Genomic DNA, 23,265 nt, shown 5'->3' on the forward strand with positions numbered 1-23,265 from the left:
ATACAACTCTAGAAATTTCCAAGACGCACTACTACATTAAAAATAAGAATCATGGCCAACATGTCCATAGCAGCGTGAGAGCATTCTAGCCACTTACCGTACACAAACACACCAACCCCGTTCCGAGGGTCTCTCCTCTTCACGTCCCGTGGGACGTGAGAAGGAGAGACCCTGGTAACGAGATTGCTAGCACACACGTGCGGATATCAAAAGGATTGAGAGGAGCGAAATCAGGTCAACTATTAATTACAAGTTTTTCAACTTTCCATTCCATCAAGTGTCAGTGAAAGGGTTCGTTGTAACTAATCGGACTTTGTAAAACTGTACAAGAGTAGAAATGTTGCTTGACTTGCAAAAGGACCATCGTTCATCGTTTAGAAAAAAACCAACGATGTCATGAAGTTGACAAAAGGATTAGGATGGGTACCGAAACCTCTGACGAATTTGCGACATATTAATTGTTGGTCCTCAAAAATAATTCCTTTCAGGCTTATTTTTCTTTCCCCGATTGCACTAACATACAATCCGCGGGCTCGAATCCTGCCTGTTGGTGACCTGAACACGGTAAACTAAAAACAGGTTGATAGATGGCTTTTTAAGGCTTCGTCGCCTGCATCAACGCAGAATTCTAGCAAAGCCAGAATGTTAACCCTTTATTGCGTTTTCATGGGAAGTGCTATCATCCACTATGGCCTTTCAGTGCTATACCACCAAGTGGTCGCTTTATGCAACACCCTTATATTTCTCTGCTTCTGGTCATCGACGCTTGTATCACTGAACTACTGAGCATGTAATACCTTCGCCTTCAATTTGCACTTGTATATTCTTTTCTGGGATCCAACTTGTGGTAAGAAAATTGTTGCCATGGCATCAATGCGGTAACGGAAATCCTCGTGTTCGCGCACATTGGTTAACTACTTTGGTCCACCGATTGAACGAGCCTATTTACCAGGATCGGCTTAAGTTTTTAAGTGCAGCATATAAAACGTATGAGATACAGAAGCCACTGTAAGCCGTTGATTCCCTTTCCTGCCATTTATCATCACTTTGGGAAAGACGGAAGCCTGCCCTTTTTTAGTTGGTTGGTTATGATGTTGAGCTTCTCAGCTTGAATGTACCTTTTAAAAGGCACCTTTTGAAGGCTTTTTGTCGTAGCCAAGAGTTTTTCTAGGTTAGTAGTTTAGAGGTCTGTCTTACTGTAGGGATTTACAAGAATATTGTAAATGAACAGCTATGTAGTGATACTTCGTGGTAGTTTTGACCCCTGTTGTACCTATAGCACCGACGTAAACCAGGCTGATTCAGTTTGCAGAGCTAACACTATGGCAAAGGACAATTTTAATCTGGTCAATATCCCAACTAGTACAACTACTATCCTTCAGGATAGCGAGAAAATAACGGTAAAACGTTTGAACCTAGTTGAGGTTTTCTTTTCAAATGCCTTACGGGGCACGGCAGTTGCGGATGGTCAAAAGGGTAACTTCTACAAATTATGTCATTTAAAAATATTAATTTGAAAGAAAGTTCACGAAAATGGTAAAGTTCACATCATGGTCAGATAATTACTGCCAAATCCCTTGCCTATGCCCGACAACCCAAGCATCGGTTTTGGCTGTAAGATTCGTGTGTAGGGGATTATGTTTCGTCAGTCTAAGGGTATACCTTGTCAGTACAGAACTGTGCCTGGTCACGTCCGGGCTAAGCCTGGTAAACCTGGGGCGGCTTAGCCTGGGCTATGCCTGGTAAACCTGGGGTAATGCATGGTTAGTCTGGGGCGATACCTGGTAAGCCTGGTACACTGTAGCTGCGGTGTGGCCACGTCAACTTGAAGCTAGGGAGTGGTAGGCCTCTGGTAAGCTCGAGGGCTATGCCTTGTCAACCTGTAGCTGGGCCTGGCTAGCCTAGGCTAAGCTATATGAATACGAGACTAGTATTAGGTGAAAATCATAACTAGTGCACATGAGTGCTAGAAATTGACCAACGACCCTATAAAATAGGCCTTATCACGGTTTTCGACGCCATTTTGACTAGTAGGCAAACAGGCTTGAAATAACAGTGTTTGTATGGAAATCCGATGTCAAATAATTTTCATAAAACATCACTTCTGAAAAATTCATGAATTGGAAACTTTTGGCACTAGGAAAAGGATTTTAAGAAAAAAATGGAGGGATGTAGCTTTGCCAGAAAGCGTACAGTCGTGTTTTGAACTTTCCATACATTTCCCTGTATTTTTTTCCCGCGAACTATTTTTAGTAGCAGTTCACGGCTGTTTCGCTTTACAGACAAATGTATGGAAAGTTCAAAACACGACTGGACGCTTTCTGGCACAGCTAAATCCCTTCAATTTTTTTCTTAAAATCCTTTTCCTAGTGCCTAAAGTTTACAATTCATGAATTTTTTAGAAGTGATGTTTTTTGAAAATTATTTGACATCGGATTTCCATACAAACACTGTTATTTGGAGCCTGTTTGCCTACTCGTCAAAATGGCGTCGAAAACCGTGATAAGACCTATTCCCTTGGACTACTATCTCTAGAAAGAATATTTCTCCACAAGGAGCAAAGAAATGTTTTTTGCGCAAAACCTTACACTTGGGTGTTATTCAAGACTGAGCCCAGATATAATACAAACAAGATGAAGCTGGATTGTTAAAAATAGCATGACCAACCTATGCCTGGTCATGATGATGTTTAATGATGTCATCAACATTATCTTTACCATCAATTTCAGATTATTCTTCATTAAGTACTACATTCATCATTATATGAAGATTGTGACTAAGTGAACGAAGAAGACACCTTCCATTCTTGCTCTTTTACAAGGATTGAGTTACAATATTCTACAAAATCCCTAGCAAAACCCTTGAGATCATTTTTCTTTCAGTTCAGTTTCAGGACGTAAATTTTGTTTAGAACTTTCATGTTTCGCAGCTTCACATTTCTCGTGTACAAGGATGCTTGATTGGCTTTAAACTTTAGACAATAAACCAGAGTCTGGGGCAGCTGTCTTCACCAAAGCTTGAACCTCTCTGAAGTTGGGATGCTTTGAATCACCCATGAGCATAAACAGGGTGCATTCACTGGTTGTTACAAAGCCACCAATTTGACGGATACGCTGAAATAAAGAAGGTCATGAGAGAACAAGTCTAAGTTTAGGTGGCATTGGTTGAACAATTCTAATTAGTGCTAAACATACAACAAAATGAAAGAAATGTTATGTTCTATTTTAAGCCTGGGCCCAGTTGTTCAAAGCCCGATTAAGCTAATCCTGGATTGACGTGAACTTTGGTTCGAGTTTAATTACTAATCCGCTAAAGATTCTTCCCAAAGATTTTTGCCCCTCACTTCTGGCTAACACTTTCCTTTACCTTTAGCTTGAAATTAGCCTTAAAATGAAACCCTCGGTTAACTTTTAATCCTAGATTAGGGTTAATCGGCTTTCGAACAACCCGGCCCTGGTGAATAAATCAGATAGGTGCATTTTTTCAGTCATATTCGGAAAAAGAAAATCCACATTTTCCCCAACAGTATCCCTGTGTCACTCACTGAAGAATACATCTGTCATTATTCACCAGGCTTAACACATAACATCATATTTCGTTCACACATGCCACTCATCAACATTCAAATCTTAGCAGTATGCAGGATGTTTGTCCCATGAACCTAGTTTAATGGCCTTAGCTCCCACGAGTCTCCTGTGGCTCAGTGGTAGAGTATCCAAACTAGTAATCGGCAGGTCTTAGGTTTGACTCCTGATAAGAGCACTCAGATTTTCTTTCACCGAGTATGCCTGCGTCACTGAATGAAAAAATACATCTATCATTCAGCAAGATGTTTACATCATACTGTAAGGTTATAGAATTAAGACCACTAGGGTGTGAAAATTGTACCTCCTTTTTTGTCCATACAAAATCTGAGATGGAATGAATAGAGTTGTTCAACAAGTACTACGTTAAACGTAGTCTAAGATAACCACTGGACTTAACAATAATTTAAAGAGACACTATTTTAGCCAATTTAATGTGATCCTGTTACCTCAAGAGCAAACATTCTTTCAACCATGGTGCGTGATGAGACACCATCTGCCAACACATGAACATTATAGTTCCTTTCCAGTAGATCCATAGTAGTTTGTAGCACACATACTTGTGTCTGGAAAATAAACGAAAGTAGTGTACTGTGGTGTCAAACAAACAACAACAAGGCAACCCAGGCAGCCTTGAGGAAAGGAAAGGAATCTACTTAACCCTTTAACCCCTAATATTAAAGAACAAATTCTCCTATCTTGTTTCCATACTTTTCTTATAAAAATACTGGGGAGAAGTTATTAAAATATGAAGAAATTCACCTTGGGTGATCATATCCTTAATTCTCATGACCTCAGGGGTTGAATAAGCAATGATATTACAAGGAGAAATATGATGTTGATCACTGTTAGGGCTAAAAGGGTCAATTATTAGTTTGCGTGTACTAAAAGAAGAAAAGAAAGTCAGTCTTTAACTGTCTCAAGTGACAATTTTTGAACAAAAACAGACATTCTTTAAACTTTTTAGTGCCTGAATTAATTGTTTCACATCTCAGAAAACAATATGTTGGAAGAGTCACCAACTTCCAGAGTGCAATTATTCTGGCCCCAGTTGTTCAAAGAGCGGATAACTTTATCCACTGGATAAGTCGCTATCCAGCGGAGCAAATATACTCCAACCAATGCTTTTGGCAAGTTTTCCACACAATCCCATTCTTAAATTTGACTTATGCTTCTACTCTATTCACAAATTATAGGACTATCGTGAAAATCTTGCACACATTTTATCTGCCGGATAGCGAACTATCCAGTGGATAAAGTTATCTGCCCTTTGAACAACTGGGGCCTGATGTACAAGTCATTAGAGGAGCATTGTATAGCGTAGTATGAACTTTTGAGTCAATGTATGAAGCCTTCATAACCACCCAAACAAAGCAAATTTAGTTAAGTTGTTCATTCCAATGGCTCTGGTTTGCCCTTCAGTACACGGCAAGTAGGGAACTTACCCAATGTAGAGTCGGTTATGTAGTGTTAGTTATCCAATCATGACATTTAAGTTAATTGTTTCAAACATTGACTAGGGTAAATTATTTTCTTCAGAGAAAAAGGTTTTAAATGTGGAGCTTTCTTTTCTATCACAGAAGCTTCATCAGTGAAATGAAGCGTAAAAAAAAGGCTTTTCATCTCACCTTTGTTTGTTTATTTCACCACGCATGTTACAAAAAAGCAAAATAAGAGGACAAAAAGTATATATTACAGAGAAAGTGGCGAGGAAGCCTTAGGAGAAACCACAGGGCTGATAGAATAAGGCTTCCTCATTACAGAGTTGTTACATAATGTTTGAAGACTGTGATCGACAGGTGATACAATTACAGATGAAACGAACAGACAGGAAACGATCAATAAACATTTGAGAAAAAAATAGCATGCAAGGTCAAAAATACTAAATAATACAGATTTAGTAGTTGCTGTAGATATATTATACACCTTTTTTTATGTAAGGTGCCATAATTAATTCATAGGATGTGAAATGTAATGGCCACAAGCCTTTTTAAAGTTTTTAAACTTTGGAATGAAAGCCAAAGGGGCACTAACACTCACCTCAATTCCCATCAACACAATGTTCTCAATCTTCAGCTGTTTCAGTTGTTCTTCCACTTCAGGAATGACCATGGAAAACTTTGTCTTGGAAAATATCCGTTCTTTAAATGAGCTAGTATCAATCTCCTCCACTGTGTTGCCAAGACCTTTGGGGTACTTAAAAATGAAATGGAAAAGAACATGTTCAAGCAGTTGCTCAAAAGCCGCCGTTACACATTGACACTTTTAGCTGAAACTTGTGTGCAACGGTGCTGCGAAACAGGTTTCAGCAGGCGTTACACTGTGTAACATGGTCCGTTTCATGAAACTTTTTCGAACTTCCATTGCGAGACATTCAGACAGGTTTCACTAAAAGTAGAACCGCTTTCTACTTCTGCAACGGCTCACAACGGTTGCAGTGGTGAAAAAACACGAGTCTCACCGTGTAACACCATTTTGTGAAACTGGTCTCATTCGCCGTTGCACACAAGTTTCGGCTAAAAGTTTCAATATGTAACGGTGGCTTAACACTCTGTACTCATCACATACTTGCATGACAAAAATTGTGTCTCTCGTCACTGCAACACGAGGCTCTCTTTGGAATATATGGTCACAACTAGGCAGCAAAACACATCAAGGCTGAACATAATTGTAAATGTCAAAACAATAATATTATTAGGTAAAATGCAGGAGTACTTGACTGGTTAGCCTAATTACAATTGATCAATAAATTACAGGAAATTGTAAATGGTTTGAACCCACTTCACTTGACTCTGAATATGACTTCCCCAAACAGTCCTTCGCAGGACTACACTCCTCCGAATGATCATAATTTACATACTTACGAAATTACAGGAGGTTGCTTTTTTATCCAAAAAGTCAGAAAACGCTCCAGACTTGTCCAGTTTTAGTATGTAATGCAGATTTTGTGTATTAAATGTGGGTCCATATTTGCTTTTTGCCTGAAGGCTGAATTTCAGAGGATTTGATCACATGAAACAGTGACTTGACATTAAAGCGGGAGTAGACAACTTAGTAATCACCTTTTGTACAATAATTTTTTATTGACACCTTGTAGGCTTAAGCATACAAAACCCAGTGCAGGATAAAACAGAGCGGGCTTGAAAATTTTTCTTACTTTTTGGGTAAAAAAACGATATATGCCTCTTTTGCGCAAAATCCTTCAATAATAATAATATTGTCAAGTTCCCGTCATAGTAAGAACGTTACCACTACAGGTAAGCTTCCTTTGATACCTGTTCAGTTGCAATGATTGGTATTTTCAAGATGTTGGCTGCTGCTGCCTGAAAGTGAAAAAGAAAGAAAGAAATGAAACGTCAGACAAAACTGTAATAATTTGGTCTGAAATAAGGTCAGGCATGGAGAACTAGACGACATCCCCAACCCTGCCCACCCTGCGGCCTAGACTGCAAAGAAGTAGAAGACTGCTTGATTCCTTCAAAACTGTTTCAGTTACATTTTTTTACGTATGTTCCTTGTAAGTAGGGTGCAAAGTAGACTGTTGTCTTCTGATTTCCACTAATGTCAAAGACTCAATTCCAGCCCTGCCAATTCAAAAGAGCCTGCAATCAAATCCTGAGAGCACTCTTCTGAGAGAAAAGATCAGACTCCAAGCCCACTTGGTTTTACTCTGGGTCCCAACAAAGATTTGCACACAGCCATACAATTGCTGTGAACCTCGTTACGAAAGAGAGGCTAAGTGCAAAGCTTTTCATATGAAAATTAGCTTTGTTTACATATGAATGAAAATTAATTTTCATAATAAAAACTTTGCACTTAGCCTCACTTCCATAATGAGGTTCAAAGCAACTCGGAAATGGCCTATTACACATACACCACTGTCATACTAACATAATTTATTTTTTACTCTTGCCCACAAACAGTGAGCGTGAATAGATTGTGAGTGACAAAAAAATCTAAATGGCGGTTCTGTCTCTAATCTGGAGACGAAAAGGAATCACTGAGGACATAATCATAACAAACCCTGGCTATGACTATCCTCAGTACAAGCATGTGATCAGCATGTGGTCAGCTTGGTGTGATTCTTTGAAAGGCTTATACTGAGTGAATAAGACTAGAACTCTGTACAACAGCCCAACAGTCAATTGGATTTGCCATGTCTTGGAAAACAGGTAGAAATGTAGAAACTAACGTATGGGGCTGTGCAGAAATCTTGCCCAAAGCTTGACAATACTCAGAGTAATAACCTGTGACATAATTATTTTTATGGTTGTTTTCTTAAGCTTTCTTGTGAGTTTGGCAGGATTTTACACCAAGGATTAGCCTATCCTTGTAGACTGCAATACTCAATGACTCAGATTAGGGCTAACTAGGCCTAACCCACCTGACTAGATTAGGCCTTGCTACTGATGGCACAGGTTATTCAAATGTTACGAAATATTTTACCACTGCAATCTGAATTGTCTGCTGATGACAACTAAAGATATCTTACCATTCTTTGTGCAACTTTAATGATCTCCGGAAAGTACTTGATAGACGGTCGGAATTTTTCTTGTATATCGCACAGCAAAAACGCTGTGTTGTTCATTGCAAGTCGTCCAAGTTTGGCCGCCATCTTGAAGAGAGAAAGAAACACTAGTTTCAGTCTTCTTCATTTGTACTCGTCGCGGAGTCAGGGGGCCCTTTCCGTTCTATTCCACTCCTCCGAAATTTCGGGAATTGTTGGGCGAATGGAAAGCGCCCCACTTCGGGCAAAGTTTTTTTTTTCGGGGAAGGAGTTGGGGTGGAAGGTTTATCATTGGTAGGGAATTTGCGTTTCAGTTTGAAACACTTAATAGCTATTGCGCGCGTGCTAAGCGGGGGTAGGGCTGGGTCATTTTCGGAAAGGGCTTGTATATTTCGAATTTACATGTAATTATATAAATTAAATCAGAATTAGTTCACAAATGATGTGCCTGATAGATTTATTAGACCATTGTGCCAAAACATTAAGTACGGTAGTTCCAATACTACAAATACACAGTACACAACTTTCACGGCAGGATCAGGAGCCGGACCCCAGGAGGAAGTCAAAACGGGCACCCAACTATCTGCCCTTGGGTCCCCGAGGGTTCAATAAAATATATACAGCAACTACTATTTCAATTTAAAAAGTTGTCGGAAGGCCTACGCGACAAGATTGCAAGAAGATAGGAGGGTAACTTACTACCAAGAGCAAAATAGCATGGTGCGAACTAAAAAAAGATTGAAAATAATTATCATGGGGCACAGGGATTCGCTCTCTTACCTCATAGTCTCTTGTTACTACTCAATTTACCAGACTAAGCTTTGGCTCACCCCTACAGTACGAAATAACAGAGGAAAATTTTGTCTCAACCTATAGCCCTGACAAATGTGAAATTACAACCAAATTTACATACGATTCACAGATACCATCTTTCGGTCTTGTCGCGTATTAAAGCTTGACGCTTTACAGTCCGACTTTTATTGAAATAGCTGTATATAAAACAATACTCTGTTTAATGTTTTACACGAATCCGACGACTGAAATAATTAGCGCCTGGCGGCTGGCGGGATATAGATCATGATAGATATCAGCCAACTTTTTCTCGGGTTTTGTGTTTGTTCCAGCCGCAGATGATGTGGCCTCCCTCACATGCACAGACAGTGTTTTTTGTTTTTGGTTCGTCAAGCAATCTTTCCTCCCCAAGGAGGTTGGTGTCCCGTTACCGCAGCTGACGCTGCCTTCCTCACCCTGCGAGCAGAGGCCCCTCGATATTCCTGGATAAGTTCCTCTTCTCGACTTATCTAGGAAGATCGAAGGGCCTCTGCTCGCAGGGTATGCCTTCCCTTCATGACCGCGACAAACAAAGCGTCCAACAGACTTGAAATTGAATTTTTACGGCTGCACTCGATGCTATTCCGTCCATTCCCATTACAATCAATCTTTAAGGGTGGGAGGGAGAAAGATTGCTTGACGAACCAAAAGAGCGTCTGTGAGGTTGTGTCCCGTTTAGAATACCGCTGCTGACGCTGACCGTGACAAACACATGAAGCACTTTCACGGCCGCACCTGATGCCTTTCCTTCCCAAAGAGGTTTCCTTGAAAATTTAAAAAGATTAACTGTAACAATTAACCAATATATAAGCCTTTTTAGTACATCGAAAATCCTGACCTTTCACAGTTTCAGCTTCAGAAATGTTAGATGATCTCGTTGATTCCATAAACACGAAATTCTTCAAGTGAGCCTTCGTGCTCCAGCTGGGTAAGGTTGTATTTTATTTAGTTATAAGGCTCAAGGTAGGTCCCCCCAGGAACTTAAAAGCACCCTGTGCAATAAACTCGTGAAAGACTCGTAAAAGACGTACTCGTTTTAAAATCGATTAAATTTGTTTATTGCACCTAACCTAATCTCGTCTCTGTAGCCTGATTACAAATGTGTGAAAGTAGTGATTTGATAGTGGCATACAGCTGTACAAACAAAACGATAAGCGCGTGACTAAAAATACGATCGACTGTTCGTGACACCCTGCTATCAGTACAAGCCCTGAGCACCAAATACACTTGGTGCCCTTAGTGTAGCGTAGCGCTACTTCCTGGCAGTGCTCTGAATAAAACGAAATCTTTCATTTTTTTACCCTTATTTTCGTCCTTTGTTTTATGACCCTTGGAGAAGTCACGTAGTTTATTACGCAATTTGTCATTTGCCTTCCGACGTTGCCGCCAAGGTAATATCAGGGGCACCCAACGACAATTTTCTCTCAGACCCTTTGAAACGTTATTTAAGGCGATCTGATGGGTTCATTTTAGGCAGCACTATAATAGTTTTATCTGTTCGGTCATTCTAGGGGAACTTGAGTCTTTTCGAAATTAGTAGGGCATTTTTGTCCATTTCCCGAAATCCTTAGGTCTTATTTCCTTTCCGAAAATCTTAGCTGACCTTTTTTCGGTACCTGAAACAACATTTTTATCAATCCGAAAACACTAGGCCTTAAATTTCCCATATCACGAAAGTTCGAAGTGAAAATTCCTTTTAGGAAATTGTAGGGGGTTAAGGACCTTCCAAACAGATAATTTACCGAAAAGATCCGTTGGGTGCCCCTGTAATATGTTTATAGCGTTTGCTTGGTGGTTAAAATTGTACCTAAACGCGTCCACTATTTTTAAAGGCATTTGGTTGTGATTAATTAACTCGAAAAAGTTCAAAAACGATTGTCCGATCTTTCCAAGACAGTTTTAAGACGAAGCCATACTTTATCCAAAGCGAATGTAAGGTGCAAAGAAAAGTGTCCGTATGTAGCCGGCCCCCGGAAACACTTCTAACGAGTGTTTATTTGCGGTTATTATAAATTTAACATAATAAATCATTGTTCAAACCACCTCCTTCTTCTACTTTCTCTTCTTCTCTTTGACAATTCGCCCGTTTCTTTAAAGTCTTGTCTGCTTTTGGTAGTGATGTTCTGTCGACAACGATAAACCACGGACCGGATAAATGCTCGTTGATTGTTTGTAAACGCCAGCATCCTCATTTTTCAAAACATCCGTTCTACGATGGGGGGATGTTTCAACCAACGTAAGCTGACTTCGCTCCGTCCGGCGTCGCCATGCGATTTTCGGAATCATGAGATTTATCCCTTCCCAAAACAACTTATAACTTAGATTTGACGTTATTTAGATCCATAAAACCACAAAATGATGTGTGTTGAGACGTCAAGTTCTTATGTTAGAGGTGCATAACGACAAAATAGTCATCCACGGCACTGTGCGATCTCTCCTTCGTCTCCACAGCAATTACTTGAGCATCATTCAGCTGTTTCTTATTTTCGTCCTTGTTTTCTGGTCGGTTGTTGTAATAGCAACAGGAAAGAATCGCCAGAAGAAAGAAGAACAAAACTGCAACCATCGGTGCAAGATAGAGCACGTATTCCTCTGAATTATCCATTGTGTAACCGAACTGCAAGTGGACGCGTCACAGCTTTCAAAACGAGGGTAAACCGGCTCTGATCTGAATGATGAACAGTCAAGACAGCTGCTCGTGGGTAACAGTCACCTGCACTTTGAGTAAATTGCCTGCAAACTTTGGCACCTTAATTTGTCGTACTTTGTATTTGTCGCTTCCTCGTGGTCACGTGCGTGCTGACGTTTAGCTCGGTTTTTGCGCCTTCCTGCACGGGCGTCATGCCAAGCTCTCGTGAACGCTACCGGAAATCCCCTAACTGATATGAAGTGTTTGTCTATCGCGGATACATAAAAGGGGTCAAAAGGATTACAAGTGAAATAGATTGATAATATATTTGACAATCCGTTACTCAGATTTTTCCTTAAGTTCCATAGGCCATATGATCAAAAACGATCATTGTCCACGGCCACTTGCTCGATCGCAAATGATCGTAACTGGAGTCGGAAAGGATCTGGTCTCCTACGCAGACAGTTCTCAGTTTGGCTCGTCACGTCACGTACGAGCCAAAGAACGTCTGCGCACATGCGTAGGAGGCTACTGGTAAGAGGCTACAAAGGTTAAAGGGTCGAAATCCATCGCAAAACAAAGTAAGAGGAAGCTCCAATAGGCTACTCTTTGCTGACGTAATTGTTTACATCGTGAAAGTGCAGGAGCCCGACTGACTTCCGATTGTGGGGGGGGGGGGGGGGAAGGGGGGGGGGTGGAACATGGAGAGTAACTCCAATATCATTACAGCGATGTGCTGCCAAAAAGGTAGGGTTTTTTATACAAATTTATTCATAGGATTTGGGTTGTTTTTGGACGTGTCACTGTCAGAAAACTGGCCAGAACATATTTCCCTATCTGTCCGCATGATACCCGCCGTTTTTGGCAATTTAACCTAGATACGTACATCCGGTGCTAATATAATCCGGTGCTACTATAATGCTGTTGTACAACCCACCTCGTATTTCAATTCAAGTCATCAACAGGATAGGGCACCATCACAGGGAAGTGTAAAATTTTTGTCATTCCTTAACCATGAATCCAATCCTTTTTTTTTTATTAGTTCATCGTTTAATTGCGGATTAGATCATAGACCACGTAATCCGGTGATTCTAGTTTATTACTGTGGTCCACCAGGAGCTACAACCACAGGTACAATGTTCTGGTTATCAGCAGGGTTTACGTTTGACAAGATAGGCGGCATAGTATAGTCCTATCTTGCCATTTTGTTGAGTACCCTCCCCACCCCCAGCCCGAGATCCTGCGGAAACACATACTGATCATAACTAAACTAGAATATGTGGAACCTCATTGGGACAAAAAAATTTCCGAAAGTCACTTCCCAACGTTGGTAAACACTTCCACTGGTAAAAGGCTTTACCCAAAATATTTCTACAGCTAAATATAGTACTCACTTCCACACTGGTAAAAACACTTCCCATAAATTCAATAGAACTACACCTTGATATCATCAAGTTGCATTCACATAAATTTTATGTAATTGTAATATATTTGTATTTGCTCGTTAATAACGATAAAGCTTCAAACATTCTCAGAAATAATCGTTCAATTAACATGATTAAGCATAAGGAATACGAGTTAGGCAGACAGCTTGGTACGAATTGAATCCTTAGACTGGATATTAAGACAAGGTCTTAGTTCTACGAACAAATATTTTGTTTATTAGATAATCAAATAGCTTTGGTGCAAAAAAATCGTTTGCAGTCCTGAACATCTTTCGTGACGATATAATGATTGACTAAAGTGCCTGCCAACAGAAGGTGAGAGGTGCTTGTGTTCATTGACGTGTTGGTGCAATAGCCTAACCAACATAACCTGGTCTTTGAGTTGTTTTCCTATAATCCGCAGGAAGTATACAACCTTCCTAGAGGGCTCAAAACATCTCAAGCAGCTGGCCCTGACCTTCCCAAGGTCGTGAAGGAAGTTGCTACTGCAATACCACCGATTCTGAAGAACATCATCTGAATGTCAGCCAGTGGTGCATGTCTCGCAAACACATTGATCCATTATACAAGAGGTGTCGGCTTGCTCAGTTTGTGAAGTACATGAACATCATGAATACCTGTTCCAACGTCATGGCCTACCTTCATACTCAAAACCAAAAGACATGCGAACTCTTTTATGGCGCGGGCAGCAAGGCTCCTTTGTTTATGATTGTGTATTTTTAACTTTAGATCCAATTATGTGAATCCATTGTATATTTATTTTTTAAGATGGAGGAATAAAGCTGATTATTATTATTATTATTATTATTATTATTATTATTATTATTATTATTATTATTATTATACTCGTGGCATACTTACATACCGTCAAAACGCATTTAGATGGATGTTAGAAGAAAAGGAAAGCGGAGAGGATTAGTGGAACTTAGGTATAAAATCCATGTTAAAAATGACGATTGAATTTGGCAGACTTAACCAACTTCCCAAGATCAAAGACTTTCTCCTATGATCCTACTTGCAGACCGTCATAACCAGATTGAAGACGAACCTCTTTCCCTCATTTCTACTGTCAGAATTACTCAAGTCTTAGGAATGAATTTTATAATACTAGTAAAATAGAAACTCACCAAATATTAGACAATTGTAGACTAAAGAAATTCATAAAAAATCGGGCGGTGAACTTAGAAATCTCCCTGGCGATGTTTAAAACTTACTGCTGACATAAATTGAATTTTTCAAGCTCCGTTCAAATTTCAAAATAACTGGTCACGCATGATGTAGATTGACTGTAAAAAAGACGTTGATGTCTACCATTGTTCTAGTACTATTTCTTCAGTCTATTACTTCAGTATCCTCGAACAAAGTCGGTGTAAGACTATTGGTAAACGGGCATTTATGTTTGCCGTTCCTAAATCATATAGAGTGCTCTTCACTTTGGTCATTTGGTCTACCACAAGTTTTTCTTCCTTTAAAGTTAAAGTTAAGACCTTTTATTTATGTTATACTTTTATATAGAAAAAACTTATTCGCGCCAAGCTAAGTCTCGGGTTAGTCCTATTTAAATATTCTCAGTATTGGGGCAGTGAGCCGGTTCGTTCCGTGGATCTACCATCTCATTTTTGTCCCTCTGAGACGTACTTAATCAAGAATTTATTGTCTTTGCTGGTAAGGTTATCCGGCATTGAAACGAAGCGACAGTATTGAAAGGTGAAAATCACGACTGAGGCCGTCAAATGCCCCGGCGTAGACTATAGTGCCCGATCCCTCGGGGGAATGGGAAGTGCTTGAATTGGTCTGCTGATGAAATTGATCCGAACTGAAATTAATTAAAAATTGATCACAACTGATTGAAAATTGATGAAATTGATCAAACTGCACCCGAGCATTTACCGTACTAAAGCGTTTTCCTGTAAATCTTTAAATCCATGCATATGTAGTCCGCAGAGACCTTGTGCCATGAGCATCAAAGAATTCCAAACGAGAAAATTCAGTTCACCCTTTTGAGCATATGAAACTTCAACGGCCGTACCGAACGCCGCAGCCCGATTGGTCACGGGAACACCAAGATTCTGTCATGTTACACCATTGCTTTCTCACCTTTATTGGCTCCCGATTAGTTACCGTATAAAGTTTAAGATTCTGCTTTTGACATTTTAAAAGTGTTTATATGGTCTGGTCTAGCTCCTAATTGTTTGATTGAATTAATTAGCATCAAAAAGCAATACAGGTACTCTCTTAGGTCAAACGAGTCTTTATTACTTGAGTTACTTCGCACTAAGACTCGTCCAACCCTTGGCGATCGTGCATTCCAGTCACCTTATCTTTGGAATGCCTTACATTACCTTGCATTACCTTCAACTATTCGCAACATAAAGACATTGGACACTTTCAAGACTGCTGTTAAAACTCATTTCTTTAATTTAGCCTTTAAATAGATTTTTATCCATGTCTTGTCTTTTAACTAGTTTATTGACTAGGTAATCGCTGCCTTTGATTGTATGCGCTTGTAGTTTTTAATAGTTTCTTGTCAGTTCTTAGTTGCTCAATTCTATTTTAACAATATTGTGAAGCGCAACTGAATACATCCATATAGAGGTTTGCGCTATATAAATGTAAATTATTATTATAACAAGATGCCTATGCTGGCATTTACGCGTGATGCTGTGCCTGATTTGCTTCGCAGATTTTTAAAGCTATCCTCACATCGCAAGTGAAATATTGCGTTACGGTACTCGAGATCATACCGGAACTTTCTTTCTGAAAACGTCATGATAGGGGCAGATACATATATGACTAACGCACTATTCAGGGCTATTTCCATTTCCTATTTATCTATTGCATTACATCATTTGAGATCATACCGGAAATTGTTTTCTGAAAACGTCATGACCCTGGCCAGATTACATATCTGACTCAGAAGACAGAAGACAATATTATTGTTGAAGACAAAAATTTATTAAAGAGAGACAAAAAGGTTTTCCTAAATGAACACGAAAACTTTAAGTAGAAGTTGACAATCAAACCTTAAACTTTTTTATGAAGTGGATTTCCAGCAACGTTTAGACATCAGTTCGACAAAGCCTGAAGCGCAGGTAATGTTTTAAGCTTAAGCTTGACCTTACCTCTCCGCATATCAATACACAATCTGGCAATTCAATTCCAAATTTCTTCGCCGCGAGCTGTCCATTTACCACCGATTTAACTGTCTAGCGCTTCTTAGAAGTTATTCTTTCGATTACCGCTTCACAAGGGTTAATTTTGTTTTTGAAAACGGCACAGTTGAGTCTAAAACATGTAAACAATATGGCCGCCACAATAGCGACAAAAACATTCGTTCTAGGGAAGAGCAGAATTTAATCCAGGTTTAATGAATAAATGAAATGATGCTTTGACGTCACACAGGTAGGGATGAGTGGGTCCCCTCCCTCGCGATATACGCGCCAATAATGGATTTTCATTGGGCCGCTTTTGTTGGGGAAAATCAGAATAATACATCCCTGCTAAGAGAGGGCAGAGTTTAATGAATAAACAAGATGCCTATACTGGCATTTACGCGTGATGCTGTAGCTGTGTGCATCACAGATTTATAAGACTATCCTAGCTTATGGAATAGTTTGAGTCACAAATATAGCGTTCTTGAGTTACGCCTCTTATCGTTGTACCGGTAATCCATTACTGCGTGATATTTTATCGTTGCGTTACTAGAAATCATACCGGAAATTCCTTTCTCATAACGTCACGCTTATCAGTGACCTCTCCTTCGCGCGTTGTGGTTCTAAAACTGTCAAACAAAGCACGATTCCTTCGCCACGAACTCTCCAATTTCCACCGTTTTAAATGTCTAGTGCTTCTTAGAAGTTATTCTTTCCATTTACCGCCTCAAAATGGTTAATTTTCTGTTTGGAAACGGCACACTTGAGTCCACAACATGTTAACATTATGGCCGCCACAAATTTAATCCGGGTTAAATGAATAAATCAAATGACGATTTGACGTCACAGAGGTAGGGATGACAGGGTCCCCTCCCTCTTGATATAAGCGCCGCTTTTGTTGAAGACAATCAGGACAATGCACCCCTTCTAGGAGAGAGGAGAGTTTAATGAATAAATTAATGTGCAGATTTCAGGCTACCTTGGAGGAAAAAAAAAAAACGACGACGAAGATATCGAGCCATTTTTAGGCACGGTCTGCCCTCAGGGTATCCCGCGTAATTATTATTCTTAGTGTCTCCTTCCGTTTCAGCAGTGAATGTTTCTCAGCCCCGAAGGCCTCCTTTTTGTTTTGAAAGTGATATTAAAAACGCGAAAGACCAGTTCATCCCTCAATCGCAAAGGCGGCCTTTTGATCGCCGAGCAAGTATTAAAAAGACTTCCCTTTCTACATAGCATACATAGACTGCGGGTAATCTCTTTCTTCTCCTCAAGTTATGTCACGCTCCCGCGATTTCCAGCGAGCTGCGAAGTCGCGAACTCACTTTTCTAATTCGCATAATTTTTGCATCGCTTTGCTCGCACGATCTGAGGGAAAAAGTACGACTGCTCGCAGTCTACTTTCTACAACACAACGGGAGTCATGCGAGTGAACAGCGCGAATATTAGTCAACTCTTGAATAGTACAGGGACCACTTGTACAAACAGCACAAAGTGTAGCCGGATCTTTGTGTAGATCAGGATCAGCAATGTTGAATAAAACGTAAAATCAAATGCAAGGCTGATTGTACAGCTGAATAATTTTATTGCCCATAAAATTGCCAATTAAATTATTTTAACTGTCCGATCAGCCTTGCATTTGATTTTACGAATATAAGTTTGCGGTCCTTTTCCCTTCACTCGGCTGTCGGTAGTTCGGCACGAGTTACAGTGAGTGTTCGCTGTTTTCTTCTTTCTTTTCTATTACAACCCCCATCGACCTGGTCAACAGAATTAACGAAAAGAAAGTTTACAGGAATCCACGGACCGACCTAGCAAGCGAGTGAAATTTTCTCTGAGTGCTATGTACAACTCGTTCACCGCTTCCGCATTCCAAAGTGTGCACTGAAGCGTTTGCGTGAGAAACTACAAATTACATTACATCAATCACGCGACCTTCTAGTGCCGCACAAAACTATTTTAACGCTTTTTTAAATTAAACTATATATCTTTAACGACTGTTATGAAGCTGATCAGTTGCACGGAAACCGAAATTTCCCATGACAGACGTGTTTTTCTGTTGCCAACTGAAGGTCAAGACTAGGTCATACTATTTATACTGAGCTGTCACTTCCAGACACGCACAACTTCCAGTATTGACCATCACGCGTCATGTGCATGCACGTGATCATGATTTCTTCAATATCAACCACTAACGCTTCTGAAATACAGCATAAACTTTGTGGTGTTTTCCGCATGAAATCCGATTTTTGTAGCCAGCAACATAGACTGTGGACGCACACCGGCAACTGAATTGTATGTAAACTGGTTTTTAACAGCTCTTAGCTTCGAGTTAGACTATCGAGGAGTCCAAACAAAAGAGCAATGGCTTACATCCATGAGCACGTCGCAATGATTGTTGGCGGACTGTGTTTCGTCGCTGCAGCCATTATAGGAATGTGTCTGTATTATTTATACATGAAAACACGAAAACCTGACAGCGAACATGGAGGACAAACAGCAATAACTCTTAAGCGCATCTACGGGGCGAGCAATCCGCTGTTGTTTTACTTGGCGGGAGTTTCTCCTCTTGAAGTTAGTGGTGCTCCATTTACCATCCAAGTGGAAGGCTCAAGGAACTAGCACTAGGCCTCAACTACTGCGTTGTGAACTCACCTGAGAAAATACGAGTTTCTATGAACACGAACCACGACAAACCACTAAATTCACCGTGATATTTGCACGCAGTTTAAGAGCCGGAAAAATAAGGAAAGGGGAAAAAGAACTGAAGAAGACGAGGAAAAAGAAATTTAACCGGGAAGCGCCCATACTTAAATTCAAGGCCTAAAAATTCGTACTCTTAAAATTGTACAATATTGAAGGAAAAACTGAGAAACTTCACTTTTATTGGAATTGCCACACTCTAGAATTTGAAAAGAAGCTCTATGCATGACATTTATGAACTTTGTACAAGAGCACTAAGCGTATCATATGAGTAGCATACTTTAGAGAAACACGTGTTGGAAACTGATAACTTCGAGGTGCTTTTTGACGTTGCTTTAGAATTAGCCATCACTGGGTACTGCAAACCGATTGTTTACATTTCCGTAGTTTTAGACAGTTTTCGTGATAAAAGTCTTCGCGCACAAGTTGTGTTTTTGGTTCATAGATACCTGTAAACAAAGACATTTTTTGGTTAATGGCAAAATAAACGAATTGAATTGACTTCAGTCGTTAGAGGGTTCAAATTAAACTAATTCTTTTCAGTTGCGTACGTATCCCAATATCCCACTACTTTCAGAAGTTTTAGCCGGTGTAGTCTGGTATTAAATATCTCATTTTAATGAAACTGAATTGCAAGCTTTTACAGTTATAGCATTTAGGCCACAGACAGGATTGTTAATTTAGGTTATGGTTTCGCCGTCGGACCGTTTGCTGTTCGGTTTGTAGAAAACACGAGCCAAAAACAGCCGGAAAATTACTTTGACTAAATTTTCCTAGCAGTGAATTTGGTAGCCACTCATAAACAGGAAAAACAACGCAAGTCAGGACAAGAAAATTTCTCGCTTAGATATTTCGCTTCAAAATTTTGCACTACACTGTACACTATAATTACCAAGTAATTCCATTTATAGTTCGGTTTTAACTTTCCGTTCAGACAAACCAAGTGAACGTTCCTTTCACATCAGTCGAAATGTTCCAACGTTTATGTTTTGGCAAACAACTATCAAACTATTGTCTACGGTTTGATCATCCGGTTTGATCATCCAACTGAGCTAAGCAGTAATAAGTCTGAACGGGATTCAAACCTCTGCGATACCGGTGTAGTGCTCTAACGTCCAACTGAGCTATCAAGCTAACAGGGAGGGGGTCATTATGTGAATTTGTAACGTACATGTAGAGCCTACTGTTTTTTGACGTTCTTATTGGCGTCGCCGTCGTAGATCTGTGCTGGTCACTTTACAGGCCCTTGAACCAACACGTCGATGCACACACGGCAAGTACCCCTCATATCACTCATCGTCCATTGGAAAACACTTCGAGACAAACACTGTATCGCCGCAAGATCTTGAAAAATAGTTTCTTGTGATAATTACGAGAGGCATTTTTCGATCACATTTTTTGCATGTTCAATTCACCAGCTTCAGAGAACTCTGGCGGAATACCGGACGATGCCGGACTGAAATCACAGCCCGGATGGGAATGGAACCTAAGGCCATATTGGTTTCATTCCTCTTTTCAGGATTGCACCCTTGAAATAAAATTTGGAGCTGTACCTCGCTCGTCCTTCCTCCAGAAGCCGAATTTTGATTGGATTTAAACTTCACGCGTCTGGCATGTGAGAATTTGACTCTTTTCCTACTTTACATAACCAACGGAAACCTGTGCTCTTAAGTAATTTTTCCCTTTTTCTCTCAGGCGCAACCAGCACACAGTTTTCAACCCTCCCGAAAGTCTAAACATCTTCATTTTGTGTATTGATGTTCAGAAATGCTTCAAAAATGCTGGAAGTGAAGGGCATGTGATAATTTTAAAATTGACAGATTATGCAAATCAGGAAACCTGTTTAAATTCTCACGTGTGAGGCGCATGAAGCCTGGCATTTATCCAGTGAAGATTGGCTCCTAATCCAGTTACAATTTGAACATTTTTTTTTCACTTGAACCGCGGATTATTAAAACTGATAATTAAATTAAAATTACAATTATAATCATTTTGAACGAGAGGAACGCCTGACCGAGTTTCACTGAAAATTCATGCAAAGCGTGTTTCTTACAGGGTTCTTATGGTAATTTTAATCGAACGGCTTTTTCAGATTACACAGTTTGTTTTCACAGATTAAAAACATCTCATTGAAAACACTTTCACGGATTTAAAATAAACACCATCGGCTGAAGTCTGTGCGTGACGAACTGAACTACCAAAATCACGCGATTCTCCAGTGTCACGCGAAACTCTTTTTTTTAAAAAAACGATTTTCATCAACGATTGTAAACAAGGAGATGAAACTTTTCAATTTCGATTTGCATAAGCAGTTGTACAACAGTAAATTAATTAAACAGTTATTTTATAATGCAAGGACAAGATATTCGTTTGGCATTTAATTTCATTTGCACTGCTTCCAATTATGGCTCTTGTTATGGCTCTTGTAACCGTAGCCGTCAATTTTACAGCTCTGCGCTGCTGCACGTCCCGTCACGTATATATTTTTACTCCGGTGGTATGTAAACAGGCCACACAGCTGTCAGTATCAGACACGTACACTTTCGAATAGTGTCCAATATCAACAATCAACGCTTTTGAAATACAGCACCAGTATATATCAAGCTATGGCTTCGTCCGCTTGTTGCCGATTTACTCCTGCTATTTAAAGGTAGCAAACATTGATTATGGACATGCATGGGCAAAGAGTGCATGGAAGCTAGCTCGTATTCCAATCCAGAAGAGACGAAAAATCTTTGCGTATGCAACGTAGGGAACAATGGCTGATAGCCTTATCGGCCCGATTGTCGGCGGATTGTTTTTCGTTATTGCAGCCATAATAGGTGCGTGTCTGTGCTATTTTCATTTAAAAATGCGAAAACTTGACAGCGAACAAGGGAGACAATCGACAAACAGTCCTAAACGCACCTACGCAGTGAGCAATCCTTTTGTATTTTACCTATCTGGGGTTTCTCCAGTCGAGTATAGTGGCAGTCCATTTGCCTTCAGAGTGGGAGGCGAAAGGCCCGAAAGGAACTTGGCTTCGAAATGCAGCGTTCTAAAAGAACATTGCAAACTACCTGAGGAAGTACAGGTTTGTAGGAGCACAAATCACAAAAAACCATTAAGATCGCACTGTCATCTGCAGGTCATTCAAGAGACGGAAGAAGAAAACGAAGAAGAATCGGGCAAAGTATAAAACAATACATCAAATATCGAGGTGTCTCGATTCATTTTCTAGGGTAACGACGGCCGTAGTGAGTTTAAATACTTAACAGATCGTGAGCTTTAATTTTGTTGAAAACAAAACGCAACGTTTAACTGATTTGTCACACTTGCAAATTTCACGCATAGAGTTGAAAAAGAAGTAGTTTTACAACAACTGCAACAACGACCTTATGATCTACAAGTGTGCTAATGTATCACAATCAGTATATTGTGACGAAAAAAAAATGGGAACTGATCACTTCCGTTGCTTGACACTGCGACCGATTTCACTTCAGGCGTGCTGTTATGAGTATTACCTGATCGTTTTAATTCGTGAAAAAGAGTCATCTCCGTGTAAACATCATCAGAATTTTTTTTTTTTTGGGGGGGGGGGGGGGAGTGGGGGGGGGGGGGGGGCTAATGCTTAGGACAAAGAGCGATATTGGTATATTTTTAAAACCAAATATGTTGTTATATTAAACGTGCCCATTCCAATTAACTGTAGAGAGCGAGGAACAAGAGTTCAAGATCAAGTTGGACTTCGAATGGGACGCGTTAGAGTTCGAATTCTAGCTCGAGATGAGGGTAGCCATCTTTCAAGGGTTAAAGCCTGCCACACACTTGAGGAAGTAGCTGAGCAAACTGCCTCGCGAGGCCAAGCAAGGCAATCAGCTCAGCTGTTTCCTCAAGTATGCGGTTGAGTTCTCGTGAGAGAACATTGCAAACTACCAAACATGATAGATTTTTCTCACGGCCTCGCGAGGCCAAAAACTCACGAAATCACGATGAAACAGCTGAGCTAATCGCCTCGCGAGGCAGTTTGCCCAGCTCTTTCCTCAAGTGTGCGGCAGGCTTAAGTTAAAGGGGAAGTATCACGCAAATTTGCTGTCATTTCAAAACCCAAAAATGTTTGTCTGTCAGCAGAAACAACGAACTAATTGTCAAGTTTGTTATAAATTATCACCCCAGTGCAATAAAACTGTCGACTAGTGCCTCTGGCCAGAGACAGAGTAGGCAGGTATGGATTGAAACTTGAAAAATGTAAGGCTAATGTTTTTCAAGTTCTCGCATTTTTGTTTCCAAAATGCGCTAGGACAGGTCATAGTTACTTGAGGGACGGTTTATATGAAACCTTGCCATGAAAACAATGGTGCTGCAGTTATGTTGGAAGAGCCGCGACCCTGCACAATTCTTTGTTTTAACGTTCACACCATAGTTGAATATCTTAACA

At 40.1% G+C, this 23,265-nt stretch overlaps 2 protein-coding genes across 2 annotated transcripts in view; one reads left to right on the top strand and one right to left on the bottom strand.

Annotated features, from left to right (window-relative positions):
* The window catches only part of LOC146462070 (dipeptidyl peptidase 9-like), a 203,213-nt gene that overhangs the window by 18,822 nt on the left and 161,126 nt on the right, over positions 1-23,265 (top strand). The window lies entirely within an intron of this gene.
* On the bottom strand, positions 2,641-8,234 carry LOC146462071 (isochorismatase domain-containing protein 2-like). The gene is made up of 5 exons (XM_085086096.1): positions 8,077-8,234; positions 6,860-6,907; positions 5,625-5,780; positions 4,034-4,150; positions 2,641-3,113 (listed from the first exon to the last, which is right to left on the bottom strand). Exons 1-5 carry the CDS (start codon positions 8,197-8,199, stop codon positions 2,967-2,969), a joined length of 591 nt encoding a protein of 196 aa, XP_084942222.1. The 5' UTR covers positions 8,200-8,234; the 3' UTR covers positions 2,641-2,966.

Source organism: Pavona decussata, unplaced genomic scaffold, assembly GCF_977016875.1.
Source record: "Pavona decussata unplaced genomic scaffold, jaPavDecu1.1 SCAFFOLD_192, whole genome shotgun sequence".
Lineage (NCBI taxonomy): Eukaryota > Metazoa > Cnidaria > Anthozoa > Scleractinia > Agariciidae > Pavona > Pavona decussata.

Excerpts from the sequence above, each read along its gene's own strand:
- LOC146462071 (XM_085086096.1), bottom strand. The coding sequence starts at position 8,199 with ATGGCGGCCAAACTTGGACGACTTGCAATGAACAACACAGCGTTTTTG. Across the intron at positions 5,781-6,859 it reads CAATCATTGCAACTGAACAG|TACCCCAAAGGTCTTGGCAA; the intron begins GTATCAAAGGAA and ends TTCATTTTTAAG. Across the intron at positions 4,151-5,624 it reads TTGTGTTGATGGGAATTGAG|ACACAAGTATGTGTGCTACA; the intron begins GTGAGTGTTAGT and ends TTTATTTTCCAG.